The 13,787-nt window shown below is 38.4% G+C and overlaps 4 protein-coding genes across 4 annotated transcripts; all 4 read right to left on the bottom strand.

The window, feature by feature from the left end:
* Positions 1-375: 375 nt before the first annotated feature.
* LOC120014262 (probable 2-oxoglutarate-dependent dioxygenase AOP1) lies at positions 376-2,121 on the bottom strand. Its single transcript, XM_038866177.1, has 5 exons — positions 1,595-2,121; positions 1,154-1,490; positions 726-969; positions 501-617; positions 376-401 (listed from the first exon to the last, which is right to left on the bottom strand). The coding sequence occupies exons 1-5, from the start codon at positions 2,119-2,121 to the stop codon at positions 376-378; spliced, it is 1,251 nt and encodes a 416-aa protein (XP_038722105.1).
* Positions 2,122-5,613: 3,492 nt separating this feature from the next.
* On the bottom strand, positions 5,614-7,003 carry LOC120014488 (probable 2-oxoglutarate-dependent dioxygenase AOP1). Its single transcript, XM_038866452.1, has 3 exons — positions 6,594-7,003; positions 6,033-6,366; positions 5,614-5,886 (listed from the first exon to the last, which is right to left on the bottom strand). Exons 1-3 carry the CDS (start codon positions 6,962-6,964, stop codon positions 5,632-5,634), a joined length of 960 nt encoding a protein of 319 aa, XP_038722380.1. The 5' UTR covers positions 6,965-7,003; the 3' UTR covers positions 5,614-5,631.
* A 1,513-nt stretch (positions 7,004-8,516) lies between these two features.
* On the bottom strand, positions 8,517-10,515 carry LOC120014487 (probable 2-oxoglutarate-dependent dioxygenase AOP1). The gene is made up of 4 exons (XM_038866451.1): positions 9,962-10,515; positions 9,728-9,742; positions 9,093-9,417; positions 8,517-8,948 (listed from the first exon to the last, which is right to left on the bottom strand). The coding sequence occupies exons 1-4, from the start codon at positions 10,315-10,317 to the stop codon at positions 8,673-8,675; spliced, it is 972 nt and encodes a 323-aa protein (XP_038722379.1). The 5' UTR covers positions 10,318-10,515; the 3' UTR covers positions 8,517-8,672.
* A 1,795-nt stretch (positions 10,516-12,310) lies between these two features.
* Positions 12,311-13,777, bottom strand: LOC120014489 (probable 2-oxoglutarate-dependent dioxygenase AOP1). Its single transcript, XM_038866454.1, has 3 exons — positions 13,344-13,777; positions 12,912-13,236; positions 12,311-12,812 (listed from the first exon to the last, which is right to left on the bottom strand). The coding sequence occupies exons 1-3, from the start codon at positions 13,712-13,714 to the stop codon at positions 12,555-12,557; spliced, it is 954 nt and encodes a 317-aa protein (XP_038722382.1). The 5' UTR covers positions 13,715-13,777; the 3' UTR covers positions 12,311-12,554.
* Between the last annotated feature and the right edge of the window lie 10 nt (positions 13,778-13,787).

Here is a 13,787-nt window from a genome sequence, read left to right as displayed (position 1 = left end):
CCCACAGGCCACAGTATGCAAGCAGTTTTACGCCAAATGGGCCACGCATGATCCATAGATTTAAGAAAATCAATAGCAAAGTAGCAAACATGAATTAACTGTATCTAAAGATATCTATATATCTATATATATATCTATATAATATGATTATTATTATCCACAATTAGAATCGTAAGTATATGACAAAAATTAAGCTCAAATATCTTTCTGCACATAAATTAACCATACATACCATTTTTTTTTAACATAACAAATTGTATTCATTTACCTAAAAAATTAGGTAAGAGATTTTGAAGTACAAAGATACTCGAGCCACCAATAAAGATGGAATACATCCCACAATATGAGAAATGTGCAACAAAAAAACACAACAGACTAAACCCTCTTGGTACCGACGAACACTGGGATGAACACCAGAGTTTAAAGATAAAATGAAAACACAATACAAAACAAACATAGAACTCTCGTCTTCGCACTGAGGTATGATTGAAACAACAAACTTGTAGTTGCAGATCCAGATCTATCAGTTTGAAACCACGTCCAAAACAGATCTGACAACATCAATGCGACGATGAAGAAGAAGATGATGTTGATGGTCGATCTCTTTCGATCTACACCTGGATTTGCCAGAATTGATTTGTTGCAACCTCAAATTAAGGAAACACAAACATGGTAATATTAAGAAATCCAAAATGTTATATATGATAGAGAGACTAATTAAATGCCACAGTAATCTGTAATAGTAGCATCGAACTTCCCGCTGGCATGACTAGCAACGTAGAAACGGTTGAGTTCATCATGGCAAAAAGGTTTGAAGAGCAAAGGGTGTTGCTCGTCCACCAACTCCTCTGGAACCTTCACCAAATGACCTTCTTTTGGAGTTGAAAACAATTGTGCCGAGTACCTTGTCTCCTTCCCTCTCTTCGTCACACGATGATATGGAGTGTGCAAATGCCCATTCGACCAAGCCTAACATCAAACGAATTATTAATTCACGTCACGAAATAAAAAAAAAAAAAAAACCAAAGTCTAAATGCACTCATATTTTTACTTTATACACCCCGTTAATTTTTTGTTTATTTTTTTGAGCTCTAATAAATATGCACGCCCATAAAAAAAAAGAGAGAGAGAGTAAGATATGCGGACGGCTTACATGGAAAACATCCCCGATCAAGACGAAAAACTTGTCTGGTGATAATTGGATGCTGATCCACTCTCCATTCTTGGTCTGCAACTCTAAACCACCAACTTCGTTGTCATATAATATGCTGATGGTGGATTTATCTGTGTGAGAAGGTAGACCAATATGAGGACCAGTACTAGCAGCAGTGTTTTGATCAAGCGGTGAATATTTCATGAACTTGAGAAGGTAGTCAGTGGAGTCCATGTGTTTCTGCAAGTATTTCTCAACACCCAGACTTTCAAAAACCATCCTACAAACCATTTTTTCCAACTCCACTACCTCCCTCGAGAAAGAGTGTATAGTTTTGCTGCCAAAAAAAAATATTAAAAAATTAAGAGATCACAACAAAAATGAAGATCAATAATAAATACTAAGGATCCTGGTGCTTTTAGTCTCAACTATCCTAAATACTGAGATGAATGTCGCACTTGAATTATATGAAATCGTGGGTTCCACATTATCCATATGAAATCATGTGCATCCATTTTAGCATTTGAGATAACTGGGACAAAAGATATTGGGATCCGTAAGATTATTACTGATTGTAAATTGTATATCACAAACCTAAAATTCGGATTCCCTTGAGGCCAGAACGTTTTGGTGAAGTTTTCGACCTCATCGAAGACATCGGCACCTTCAACCCCCATCCCCTCGACCACCGTGGGGTACTTATGGCAAATATAACCACGAAGGGGTTGTGTACAAACATTGAGCTTTTTGATATGTGTAGGGAGGTCAAAAAGCTCTTCAGCTGCACCAAAAAGGGCCTTGTGGAGCTCTTCAGGGACTTTGTTGTACAAAGCTTGAAAGCAGCCATACTCTTTGAGTGCCTCCTTCACTTGAACTTTCAGCGAATCCCACTCAGGACTGCCTGGATTTAGTGCACCAGGCTTGGTGAAGTCCATGACCGGAACCTTAAGAGTTTCCAAAGAGCCCATTTTTCTTAATTTTCTTACCAAGAAGTGGAGGCAATAATCTGGATTTCTTGTTGTGTGTGTGTGTGTGTGTGAGTTTTGCTTCTGTGGATGCTGGTATTTATAGGTGTTGATAGATGCACTTATGCTGCTTGTGGACAAATAATGGTGTTGATAGTTTCCAAAGAGCACCAGACTCGCTCGCACATAAGTTTCACACCTGATGACAAAGTAAGTTTGGGTCAAAACCCAACGCGTGCCAATAAAGGTATTCTCCTAATGATAATCGAACTCAGAACCTCTCGAATTCATACTTTTCACTAACTAAACTATTACCTAAGTTGTTACATTGGAACCTCACCCTACATGGTTAACACTAAGAGGTAAATCTTTTCGTCCCACACACACCAGACAATTACTATAGGTCTTTAGCTTGTATGGGCGACTCTAAAGAAATTAGTTGTTTTGGTTGCTTTACCTAATGGCTGGCCCTGAACCTACACAGAGTTATTTTATTTTATTAATCATTGGTTGATTAAGATGTGCTATCTTACTAATCATGTGCATATTATTTTAGCTATGGCAGACAACGAAAGCTTAACTTGACATGCTTTTATTAAGGTTGCAACATTTTGGATTTATGCATAATTAAAAATAAATAAGGAAAAATTAAAAGCAAATGTTAGGTTGTCGAAGGTTTGGTCTGGTTGACCAAGGAGTAAGGACAAATTGTATATATCTTATTTTGGTACAATAAATTAATTATTATATAATTTAAAACACTCGCAACATTTTGGTCAACATATATCTAACAATACTTTTAACAACTATGCATGTATGTTAATATTGAAATTTCAACCAACGAGAGTTAGTTTGGTTTGGCCGTTTGACAATCGACTGCGTTAGGCATATGTGCCCAATATTCAATTTCAATCACAAATGTAATTCTCCGTGATATTTCAAAAAAAATTCAAAATTCAAATTGTTCACCCAACGGACCTTATTTTCTAGATTTAAACATGTGGCTACAAAATTACGGTCAAACAATTTTATAAACTATGTAGAGATTATTATTGGTTGGCCTTGTGCATATGTTTGTGCGCGTGGTGTTTTCTTTTTTTTTTTTTGTTTAATTTTATGTTTGGTTGGCTTTGTGCATATGTTTGTGTGTGTGTGTGTGTTTTTTTGGTTTAATTTTATGTTTGGTTGGTTTCAAAAGCATGGTAGTGCGAATGGCCATTTCTTTAATGTACATAATGACCATTCCCATCTTTTTTTGGTAATGTGCAATTCACGAGCAACTGACTGGTAAACCTCGGGTCACATGGAAAACGTCCCTGCAATCCTCATGTACCAGACCTGGTCTAGTGCGGGAAGATTATACAGGGTGCATGGCACTTGCACAAACATGACTAAGCAAAGGCCTAGCTATCTCGCAAATTGCGATAATATAAACTTCCATGAAACTTGAACTCACGATTTCCCGTTTGTTCTAAGAGTTACCGCAGTCAAGTTCACAATCTCAGCCAACAATCCATTGTTGACCATTCCCAATATTTTTAAAAACTGTCTTAAAAATAAATATAACAATATAATGTGTAATAATCCAATAATATATTATTTGATTTTATTTGACAAATTATCATGGCTTGTTTACAAAGAGATAAAGACATAAACACATAGGGGTATTTCGATTATTCCCATTCCATTACAACAAATATTTGCATAGCAAACTTTGTAAATCATCATTACTATCACCATTCTCTCGATGCAACCAAACTTATTATTGTAATTGTTATTCTCATTCCAATTACCATTACGATTCCCTACGGGCTACGGCAACCAAATGTAACTAAGCTTTCCAAATACGTGTAAAGAAAAAGGTATACAAATACGTGTAAGGAAACTCGTAGTCGGATCGATGATCTGTTGAGGCAAACGGTAAGGATCTTCATTGCATATGGCAAAACTTGTATTTTTGTAACATTATATGTAGGTAATGCAAAATAGGCCAATTTTTTCGATTTACAAGGCACAAAAGGCCTAAACAACATGCACGTCAAGGGGCCCGTAATCTACAAATTTGAAGGCCCACAGGCCACAGTTAGCAAGCAGTTTAAGCCAAATGGGCCATGATCCATAGATTCAAGAAAACCAATAGCAAGCATGAATAAGGGTATATAAAAATGCATATATATGTGTGTGTGTGGGAATTCTTCATTAATGACGTCCTTATTAAGTTTTATATAAATACCAATACTTTTACGCCCCTATATCTCACCAAATTACTGAGATTAAAGTTGATTTAGGGGTTAGGAACCATCTGAGTGATTGTCTAATTATGAATATTTCTGGGTCCAAATCATATGAACTTGAAAGGTTCTGAGTTCGATTTATACCAGGAGCAATACCCTTGGGATAAAGCCTCACATGATTTATCCTTTAACAAAGCTCTCAAGTGTTTAAGATTGGATTTTATCTTATAAATAAGATCATTTAGCTTTCACCAAGCGATGTGAGAGCTGAACAAAGTAGTATCATGAATCTCCTTATTATGGTGTAAACTTGTAAATAATATATAATAATATAATTTTGTAAGATTTCAGTTTAGATTTTAAGTAAAAAGGTATATCATATAATTTTATAAGATTTCAGTTTACAATTTAAGTAAAAAATAAAGATCATCTTTGGATATGGGAAAAACTTGTATTTTGTAACTCAAAATAGGCCAATTTGGAGTAATTCAGAATAGGCCAATTTTGATTTTTTTTTACGTAGCCGAAAGGCCTAAACAACATGCACGTCAAGAGGCCCCGTAATCGACACATTTGAAGGCCCACTGGCCACAGAAAGTAAGCAGTTTAGTGTTTACGCCAAATGGGCCATGATCCACAGATTCAAGAAAATCAATAGCAAACATGAAAAAAAAAGTATATATATACACATAGGAGTTCTCCATTAATGACATCCTTCTTAGGTTTTATATAAGTACCTATACTTTTATCAGTTTATGCCCTTAGATTTGACCAAATTGCTGAAATTAAATTTTAAGGGTTAAAGTTTTAGGAACTACTTGAGTGATAGTCTAGTAATGAATCACTCTAGATCCAAACTGTATGAACTTGGAAAATCATGAGTTCGAATCCTACTGGGAGTAATACGTACCCTTGTGGTTACGCATTGAGTTTTCTCCCAACTCAGGTGGAAAACTTCTTTGTGCACAGGTCTGACGGTTTGAGTTTAAGCACAATTTGTAGTCATTCTCGATTACTAACAGAAGAAGAAAAATTTAGGGTTCAAGATTTATAGTACTTATATAAACAGCAATATAAAGGCGAAGGACTGTGTATATATAATACATAATTGTTATTTTCCACGAGTAGAAGTGTAGAACCATACATGACAAACATTAAGCTCAAACATATTTCCACGCACACATATTAACCATACAAATTAAGGAAACGCAAACAAGGCAATATTAATTAAGGAATATAAAAGGTTATATATATATATATATATATATGATAAGAGTGACTAAATGCCACAATAATCTGTAATAGTAGCATCACCCTTCCCACTAGCATGACTAGCAGCGCAGAACCTGGTGTATTCACTCTGGCAAAAAGGTTTGAAGAGCAAAGGGTGTTGCTCGTCCACCAACTCCTCTGGAACCTTCACCAGATAACCTTCTTTTGGAGTTGAAAACAATTGTGCCGAGTACCTCGTCTCCTTCCCACCTCTCTTCGTTACACGATGATATGGACTCTGCAAAAGCCCATTCGACCACGCCTAAAATCAAAGGAATTATTAATCGACGTCACGAAATAAAATAATGAAACGAGAAATTGCGTCATACGCTGATACGGTGTATTAAGATTCAATAGGATGGTCACATATAACCTGATGTGCCCGGACCATTGAATAAGATGGCTTACATGGAAAACATCACCGGTGATGACGAGAAACGTGTCTGGTGATAATTGGACGTTGATCCAATCTCCATTCTTGTTCTGTATCTCTAAACCACCAACTTCGTTGTCATATAATATGCTGATGGTGGATTTATCTGTGTGAGAAGGTAGACCAACATGAGGACCAGTACTTGCAGTGTTTTGATCAGGTGGTGAATATTTCATGAACTTGAGAATATAGTCAGTGGAGTCCATGTGTTTCTCCAAGTATTTCTCAACACCCAGACTTTCAAAAACCATCCTACAAATCATTTTTTCCAACTCCACTACCTGCCTCGAGAAAGAGTGTATAGTTTTGCTGCCAAAACAAAATTAAACAATTAAGAGAAAACAAAATTGAAGATCAAGAATTTTTTAAAGATTGTAAATCGAAAAACGCTAAGGATGCTAGTATTTCTTTTCTCTCGGTTGATCATATTGATCACGCGAGGCTCATGATTGATCAACATTTAAAATAATTGAGACAAAAAAAAAAAAATATTGGGATTCATAAAACTGTTGATTGTAAAATTGTATATCACAAACCTAAAATTAGGATTCCCTTGAGGCCAAAACGTATTAGTGAAGTTTTCGACCTCATCAAAGACATGGGCACCTTCAACCCCCATCCCCTCAACCACGGTAGGGTTTTGGCCAATATAACCACGAAAGGGTTGTGCAGAAACATTGAGCTTTTTAATATGTGTAGGTAGGTCAAAAAGCTCTTCAGCTGCACTAAAAAGGGCCTTGCGGAGCTCTTCAGGGACTTTGTTGTACAACGCTTGAAAGCAGCCATACTCTTTGAGTGCTTCCTTCACTTGAACTTTCAGTGAATCCCACTCAGGACTGCCTGGGTTTAGTGCACCAGGCTTGGTGAAGTCCATGACTGGAACCTTGAGAGTTTCCAAAGAGCCCATTTTTCTTACCAAAAAAGTGGAGGGAGGCAATGTAATCTGGATTTCTTGTGTACTGTGTGTGTGAGTTTTGCTTCTGGGGATGCTGGGATTTGTAGGTGTTGATAGATGCTCTTATGCTGCTTGTGGACAAATGAATGGGCACAATTTTGGCAAATTGACAATTAATTGGGTGTATTTTGCAATGTGGTGCGGCTTGTGACAAAATAATATATTGAGAGTTTTCTGGGTTATATAGCATCTTTATTTCGGCAATCCCTTTGTTAATTACATGAATTTTATATTGAGGAACCATGAAAGACATGATAAGTTAGACAAAATCCAACGCGTGGCAACAATGATATTACTCCAAGTGGGAATTGAACTCTTGACTTACCAAGTCCATACTGTTTGGTTCCAAAGAGATTCACCAATTAGGCTGTGACACAAGTGATTACAGAGGAACCTCACTCTACATGGTAAACCCTGACATGTAAGTCCATTCGCCCCATGCACACCAGACAATCACTAGCTAGGTCTTAAGCCAATATGGATGATCAACTAGACATGAGTGGTGTTGAACCCGAGACTCTTATATTTGATAAGATGTGCTGTGTCATACTAATCAAGTGCATATTATTTTAGCTATGGTAGAGAACGAAAGCTTAATTACTAATCAAACACAAATTGGACATATATGTATGAATACATCCTATGAAATGGACAGGCTGCCGCATCCCTTATGTGTTTTGACTTGAAATGCTTTTATTAAGGTATGGCGTAGTCGGGTTTGGGGCTCTACAATTCCTCAATAATTTTAGAGTTCAAAAATTTTATGTTTAATTGTCAAATCACTTATTCCTTACTGTTACATATAAAATATACCAATGCCACGTGGCACAACAATGCCATTTAATTCATTGAACGAAAGCTGAGTAAAACGGCTAGGTTTGGACAAGAGGTAGCAGCAGTTACACAAGCACCTCGGACGTGTAAAGGCGAGTGTTTAACGTGGGGGTCATGGCTCAACGGAAGTAGAGCAATATTAGGACGTGGAGGACAAGTGTCAGCTAAGGAGGAATCAGTTATTCAACCATACCAAGCGGTTAAGAGAACGTGGGACACCTGGCAGCAAATCAACGGATCCAATTGTAAATATCAGTGTTAACAGTTTTGTAGAGAACATGTATATAAGCCTAGATTTTAGATTTTACGAGGTCTGATCAATCAAAGCCTCAAACAGCGTATGTAATTTCCATTTTTTTGCTTTTAATCTTATCAATCCTTTTACATTTTCTTGCTCGTGTGCTTGCGCCCCTTGGAGGCCACCTTCTTTCTTGCATTTGCAACCCTTTTTGGAACTTTGTTCCTACACACATCATCTGATCTTATTTGTTCGTAACACTCAAATTCCATCGCAAACACTTAGTTATTTTTTTCCAAATAATCTCACTCATTCTCTATCATCACATATGCTTTTTGATTTTATAAAAAAAAAAAATTGTCTTACAAATCCCAATTTTTGTCTATTATCTTAAATGCATGACTTGAATGAATGCAACAAACACGGCAGACGTGCATGAATGTAACAACAACTGGATTCTTCTCAGATTACAGAAGATACATGGCAAGGAAACTCAACAAAGGTAGTTTCCACCCTTTTATTACTCAAATTAAAAGACCAGTCGAGAAAGAAAATAAGGAGGTTTCTTAATCTTAATCAGTAGCTGAATTAGATGCCACAATAATCTTTAATGTTGGAAACTACAGGTATAGTAGAACCAGAACCAGAACCAGGATTGAACTGTTGAGTTAAAAAGAAATTGAGATATTCAAAATGATCAAAAGGTTTAAACTGCAAAGGGTGTTCTTCGTCCACCAGCTCTTCTGGAACCTTCAACACGTATCCTGCCCTTGGGATCGAAAACAACCCAGTTGAGTACCTTGTTATATTTCCTCTCATCATCACACGATGAATCGCGTTGTACAGATGCCCATTTGCCCACGCCTACACAAGATTCAGACAAATTCAAGTCCATGAAACAATAGTAAGAATTCAATTAGGTGTGCAGATAAGGTGTTTGATGAATTGCCGCTGTGAACAATACGTGTATGTTTTTGTGTGGGAGAAATGTGTAGTCAGCTAGCTTACATAGAGAGCATCTCCAACCATGAAAATAACAGAACCAGAAGATAGTTTGACGCTGATCCAGTCTCCATGTTTTGTCTGTATCTCTAGACCACCCACTTCATTTTGAAACAATATGGAGGTCAATGTTTTATCAGTATGAGAAAGTGCCCCAAGATGGGACTCATCACCGTTTTGAGATGCCAAATATCTATTCACCCTAAGCAGATAATCGGTCGAGTTGATATGTTCTTCCCAGTATTTCTCAATACCCAAGCTTTCCAAGAGCATCCTTCTAACAACACCATCTAACTCTGCTACCTGTCTAGATACAGAGTATATAATTTTGCTGCCAAACATGAGAAAATAAATAGCTTTAGCTAGCTATCGGAAATCTCAGCACACCCATATCAATAAATATTGTTCATTCTGCGGTTCACTATAGATACATCGAGCTCGCACGATTTTATTTTCCGGGCCTTTTCACTTGAGGATAAATACTTTTGTTGATTGAGAGAAGTTTGGTTTTTTCTTATTATGTGCGATTATATGTCTAACAGTAGCGAAACATCAATTGGATCGACTCCGATACCATGTTAAGTTATCATTTCAACAAATCTTAGAATTCTTGGAAAGAAGAAAGAGAGATTATAACAGACCTTAGATTAGGATTCTGGTGTAGCGGGCCCCACCCCATAGAGGTCCTCCCTCTCGAGGGCGTGGGCTGTCAACCCCGAGCCCGTCGCAACCCACGCATGGGCCACGGGCCTAAGGGCCTATCCCAACTACAACAAGCCTGCAGGCCGTACACTCCAACCCATCACGAGCCCATTACGGCCACGCAGGTTGTTGATGCTGGGAGTCGAACACCAGCACCCTTTAACACCAGATTCCCTTGAGGCCACAACGTGTTGGTGAAGTTTTCGACTTCTTGGAAGACGTTGGCACGGTCAACCCCCATGGTTTCGAACACGGTGGGGTCGTGGCCACCATAGCTATGAAAGGGTTTTTCATAAACATTTAGCTTCTTAACATCCGTAGGGAGGTCGAAAAGCTCTTCCAGGGCACCAAAATGGGCCTTTCGGAGCTCCGGTGAAAGTCCGTTGTACACAGCCTCAAAGCAACCATACTCTTTCAGTGCTTCCCTTACTTGAACTTTCAGTGAATCCCACTCAGAACTGCCATGATTTAGTGCACCGGGTGTGGTGAAATCTATGACTGGTAGCTTAAGAGGTGTTTGGGATCCCATTTGTTGATTATCTTTAACAGATCAATTTGGAGGAAACTTGGATTTTTCTTGTGGGATTGATGGATGGTTTATATGCTTACGTTGCCTGTTGAAGTTTCAATTACCTACGATCATTTGAGAGGTTGGTCTCTTTGGAATTTTGTTTGGATAGCTACAATGAGAACCCCACAGCTCCAAGACTACCAGTATTGTTCAATCCCCATTACCTAAGTGATTTTATTGGATTTGATGGGGGTTCCATTGTTCAAACATGGCTGCTTTCAGTTTGCAACATTTGACCAAGTCACACTTGTCAATGTTTATGTTTCTGACGTGTCCATGTCTATCGCAACTCAAGAAGTCAAGGCCACCCACCGGCGAGTAGAGTGACTGGATACGAAGTATTCGAATAATTAAAAGTGATAACACTACCAGAAATGATCCTCTAATGACATGCTGACATGTGTCATCATATGGACGGAGGAAGATGAGATTGGATTGGAGAGCATCTCGGTACAACCCAGATGTCACCTCGGCCTGTATTCCTCGATATGACATAACAAGCACGAGCTCAAGAATCATAGATGACCAAAACATGTCAGGGTATCGAGGAGCACTCATCACTGATTACCGAATAGGAAAGAAATATCCAATAAATCTTTAGGGGGATTAATCGTTAGAAATCTCATCGGTAGTTAAGCCCACTCAATAACTCAAAATTTGTATAAAATAAAACTTTCACTCAGCTAAATCTCTCTCTCACTCACTATTCACTACTAGCTAAATAGAGGGCTCTAAACACCAAGGAATCTCAATAATCTTATTGCCTATCGATCTAACTTGAGCGTCAGAACGTCCCTCTGAGGTTCGGTTTTTTACTTGTGCAGAGACAGAACAACAACCTCTTTATCATCAGTCTGATCAATTGATATGTATGTAGAACCGAACAGTCAGTTAGTTACCTAGCAATCGAGGAGTCAATTCGATTTTGCTCATCAAAAAGTTTTCAAAAAACAAAGGGTCCACGGCCCACCACCTTCTTTGTTGCGGGCCATGTTGAATCGGGCAGAATTGACGCGTACTTCTTGGACTCGCTCTCTTTCTTCACTTCACTAGGCCTTTCTGATTTGGGCTTGCTCTCTCGGTCCGGAATACTTCCAGACTTCAAGTCCACCTCGGCTTATTCGGCCATTCCGGTCCATGATGAACAAGACTGCACCAGTTCGCTACCTCAAGCAAGAGTCACGGTCGCGGGAAAGAGGAGTGGCGAGAGGCAGGTTTGATTCTCTTAGGAGAAGAATGGAGCGGATGGTGATTCTCGGTTTCTTTTGAATCCTTGTTGTTCAGTTGCATGGATTTTGGTGAAGCTAATCTGTGTCGTGGAATCGGTGGACGGAACTCGGGGTTTTGCCGTTGCAATCATTTGGTAAAACGACCAGCGGTCTTCTTCCTCAGATGGAGCGTGTTCTGTTCTTCAAGACGGGTACTTTCAACAAAACCTTATTTATTAGTTGTTTTGCTGATGGATTGTTAATTTCTTACTGTCGCAGTTGCCTAATCTAACTGTATTCGTGTCGGCATGGAGCTGGAACATGTTGCGTTATATATATATGAGCTATGTTATGTTATCTTTAGTTTGAAGCGCCTTCCAAGTGAGATTTTGCCTGACTGACATGGTGACTTTGCTTTAGTGGGTATTTGAAAATGGCTTCCCTGCCTGCATTATCCATTCCGACACAAGATTATTCAGATCTATGTACCTAAAACTAATAATGTAACACAGAACCACTACAACGTTGTAATCTGTGATCTTTGCCAGATACAGCTCAAAACATAAAACTCCAAGGAAGCAGGTGAGGGGGTTCTGCAATCAACTCCTCTCTGCGAGAAACTTAGTTATCAAAACTAGACCGCACTAGTGTAGGGAAAACAATGCCAATAGTGATGAACTTCACCTAGTTGCAGGAGCCTATAGTCTTTACTACGTAGAAACCCAATTGTGAGGACACTTAGCTAATAAAAATAACCAATAATTCCAATACACGTTGAATATCTTTAACACATTTCGAGTGAATTATGTCCACAACCACAATTGTATCTTCCACATAACACAGATCTTCTTCAGATTACAGATACAGAAGATGACAAGAGGCTCAGACTTGTTTCCACTCTTAATTTATTACACAAATTAACAGACATTAGAAGATACGAGGTTTCTTATCAATACTTATTCCATAGGCATGAATGTAATATAAAATTTAGATGCCACAATATTTTTTAATGGCGTTAACTTTGAGATCCATACTGGCCATTTGAGTAGATATGAATTCGAGGTATTCAAAATTCTTAAAAGGTTTAAAGAGCAAAGGGTGTTCTTGGTCCACCAGCTCCTCTGGAGTCTTCACTGTGTAGTCTTCTTTTGGGACCACAAACAATGCTGTTGAGTACCTTGTTTTATTTCCTGGTTTCATCCTTATCTGATGAATCGCGTTGTGAAGACGCCCATTACTCCATGCCTACACAAGATCATTGAAATAATATTCAGAAAGAGGGTAGGGAATTAGGGATGTTGGGTCTTTTATGTTTTATATATTACCCAAGTGTAATCGACTTACATGGAGGGCATCCCCAACCAGGACAACGAATGAGCCCTGTGACATTTTGACGCTGATCCAATCTCCTTGTTTGTTTTGTATCTGTAAACCATCAACTTCATTCTCAAACAATATGGTGGTTACAGATTTATCAGTGTGAGGGTTCGACCCAATCTGGGGCTCGTCGGTGCTTTCAGGTGGTAAATATTTGTACAACCTAAGCAGGTAGTTGGTGGAGTTCATATGTTCCTCCAAGTATTTCTCCATACCCAAGCTTTCCAAGACCATTCTTCTAATTGCACCATCTAACACTGCTACTTGGCTAGAAACAGACTGTATAGTTTTGCTGCCAAGTATAAAAAAATTAGTACATGAACATGCTTAAGTAGTTAAGTTGTATAGTTAGAAAGCAATTTGAGTCTGAGAGAAGAATAAAGTTTGTAAATAACGAACCTAAAATTAGGATTCCCTTCAGGCCACAGTGTGTTAGTGAAGTTTTTTTCGACCTCTTCCAAGATGTTGGCGCAGTCAATCCCCAACCCTTCAAACTTGGGTTTGTGCTCTAGATAGCCATGATAGAGTTTTTTATAAACATTTAGCTTCTTAACATCTGTGGGGAGATCAAAAACCTCATCCAGTGCATCAAAATAGGTCTTTAGAAGCTCCGGTTGAAGACCATTGTACAATGCCTTGAAGCTGCCATAGCATTTGAGTGCTTCGTGGACTTTAACTTTCACTGAATCCCAGTCAGGAGTGCCTGGGATTAGTGCACCAGGCATGGAGAAGTCTATGACTGGAAGCGTAAGAGGGTTTTCAGAGTCCATTTAATTGGATCTCTTGCCTTTTAATTTGGCTCTATGGGAATGTGGGATTATGGCTCTCTCTACAACCCTTTTT

Source organism: Tripterygium wilfordii, chromosome 14, assembly GCF_013401445.1.
Source record: "Tripterygium wilfordii isolate XIE 37 chromosome 14, ASM1340144v1, whole genome shotgun sequence".
NCBI classification, from domain to species: Eukaryota; Viridiplantae; Streptophyta; class Magnoliopsida; order Celastrales; family Celastraceae; genus Tripterygium; species Tripterygium wilfordii.
The sequence above is the reverse complement of the archived record's forward strand: the minus strand, read 5'-3'. Positions and strand labels throughout refer to the sequence as shown.

Excerpts from the sequence above, each read along its gene's own strand:
- LOC120014488 (XM_038866452.1), bottom strand. The coding sequence starts at position 6,964 with ATGGGCTCTTTGGAAACTCTCAAGGTTCCAGTCATGGACTTCACCAAG. Across the intron at positions 6,367-6,593 it reads CAAGGGAATCCTAATTTTAG|CAAAACTATACACTCTTTCT; the intron begins GTTTGTGATATA and ends TTGTTTTGGCAG. Across the intron at positions 5,887-6,032 it reads TCACCGGTGATGTTTTCCAT|GCGTGGTCGAATGGGCTTTT; the intron begins GTAAGCCATCTT and ends CTTTGATTTTAG.
- LOC120014487 (XM_038866451.1), bottom strand. The coding sequence starts at position 10,317 with ATGGGATCCCAAACACCTCTTAAGCTACCAGTCATAGATTTCACCACA. Across the intron at positions 8,949-9,092 it reads TGGTTGGAGATGCTCTCTAT|GCGTGGGCAAATGGGCATCT; the intron begins GTAAGCTAGCTG and ends AATCTTGTGTAG.
- LOC120014262 (XM_038866177.1), bottom strand. The coding sequence starts at position 2,121 with ATGGGCTCTTTGGAAACTCTTAAGGTTCCGGTCATGGACTTCACCAAG. Across the intron at positions 1,491-1,594 it reads CAAGTGCGACATTCATCTCA|CAAAACTATACACTCTTTCT; the intron begins GTATTTAGGATA and ends TTTTTTTGGCAG. Across the intron at positions 970-1,153 it reads TGATCGGGGATGTTTTCCAT|GCTTGGTCGAATGGGCATTT; the intron begins GTAAGCCGTCCG and ends GTTTGATGTTAG.
- LOC120014489 (XM_038866454.1), bottom strand. The coding sequence starts at position 13,714 with ATGGACTCTGAAAACCCTCTTACGCTTCCAGTCATAGACTTCTCCATG. Across the intron at positions 13,237-13,343 it reads GAAGGGAATCCTAATTTTAG|CAAAACTATACAGTCTGTTT; the intron begins GTTCGTTATTTA and ends TATACTTGGCAG. Across the intron at positions 12,813-12,911 it reads TGGTTGGGGATGCCCTCCAT|GCATGGAGTAATGGGCGTCT; the intron begins GTAAGTCGATTA and ends GATCTTGTGTAG.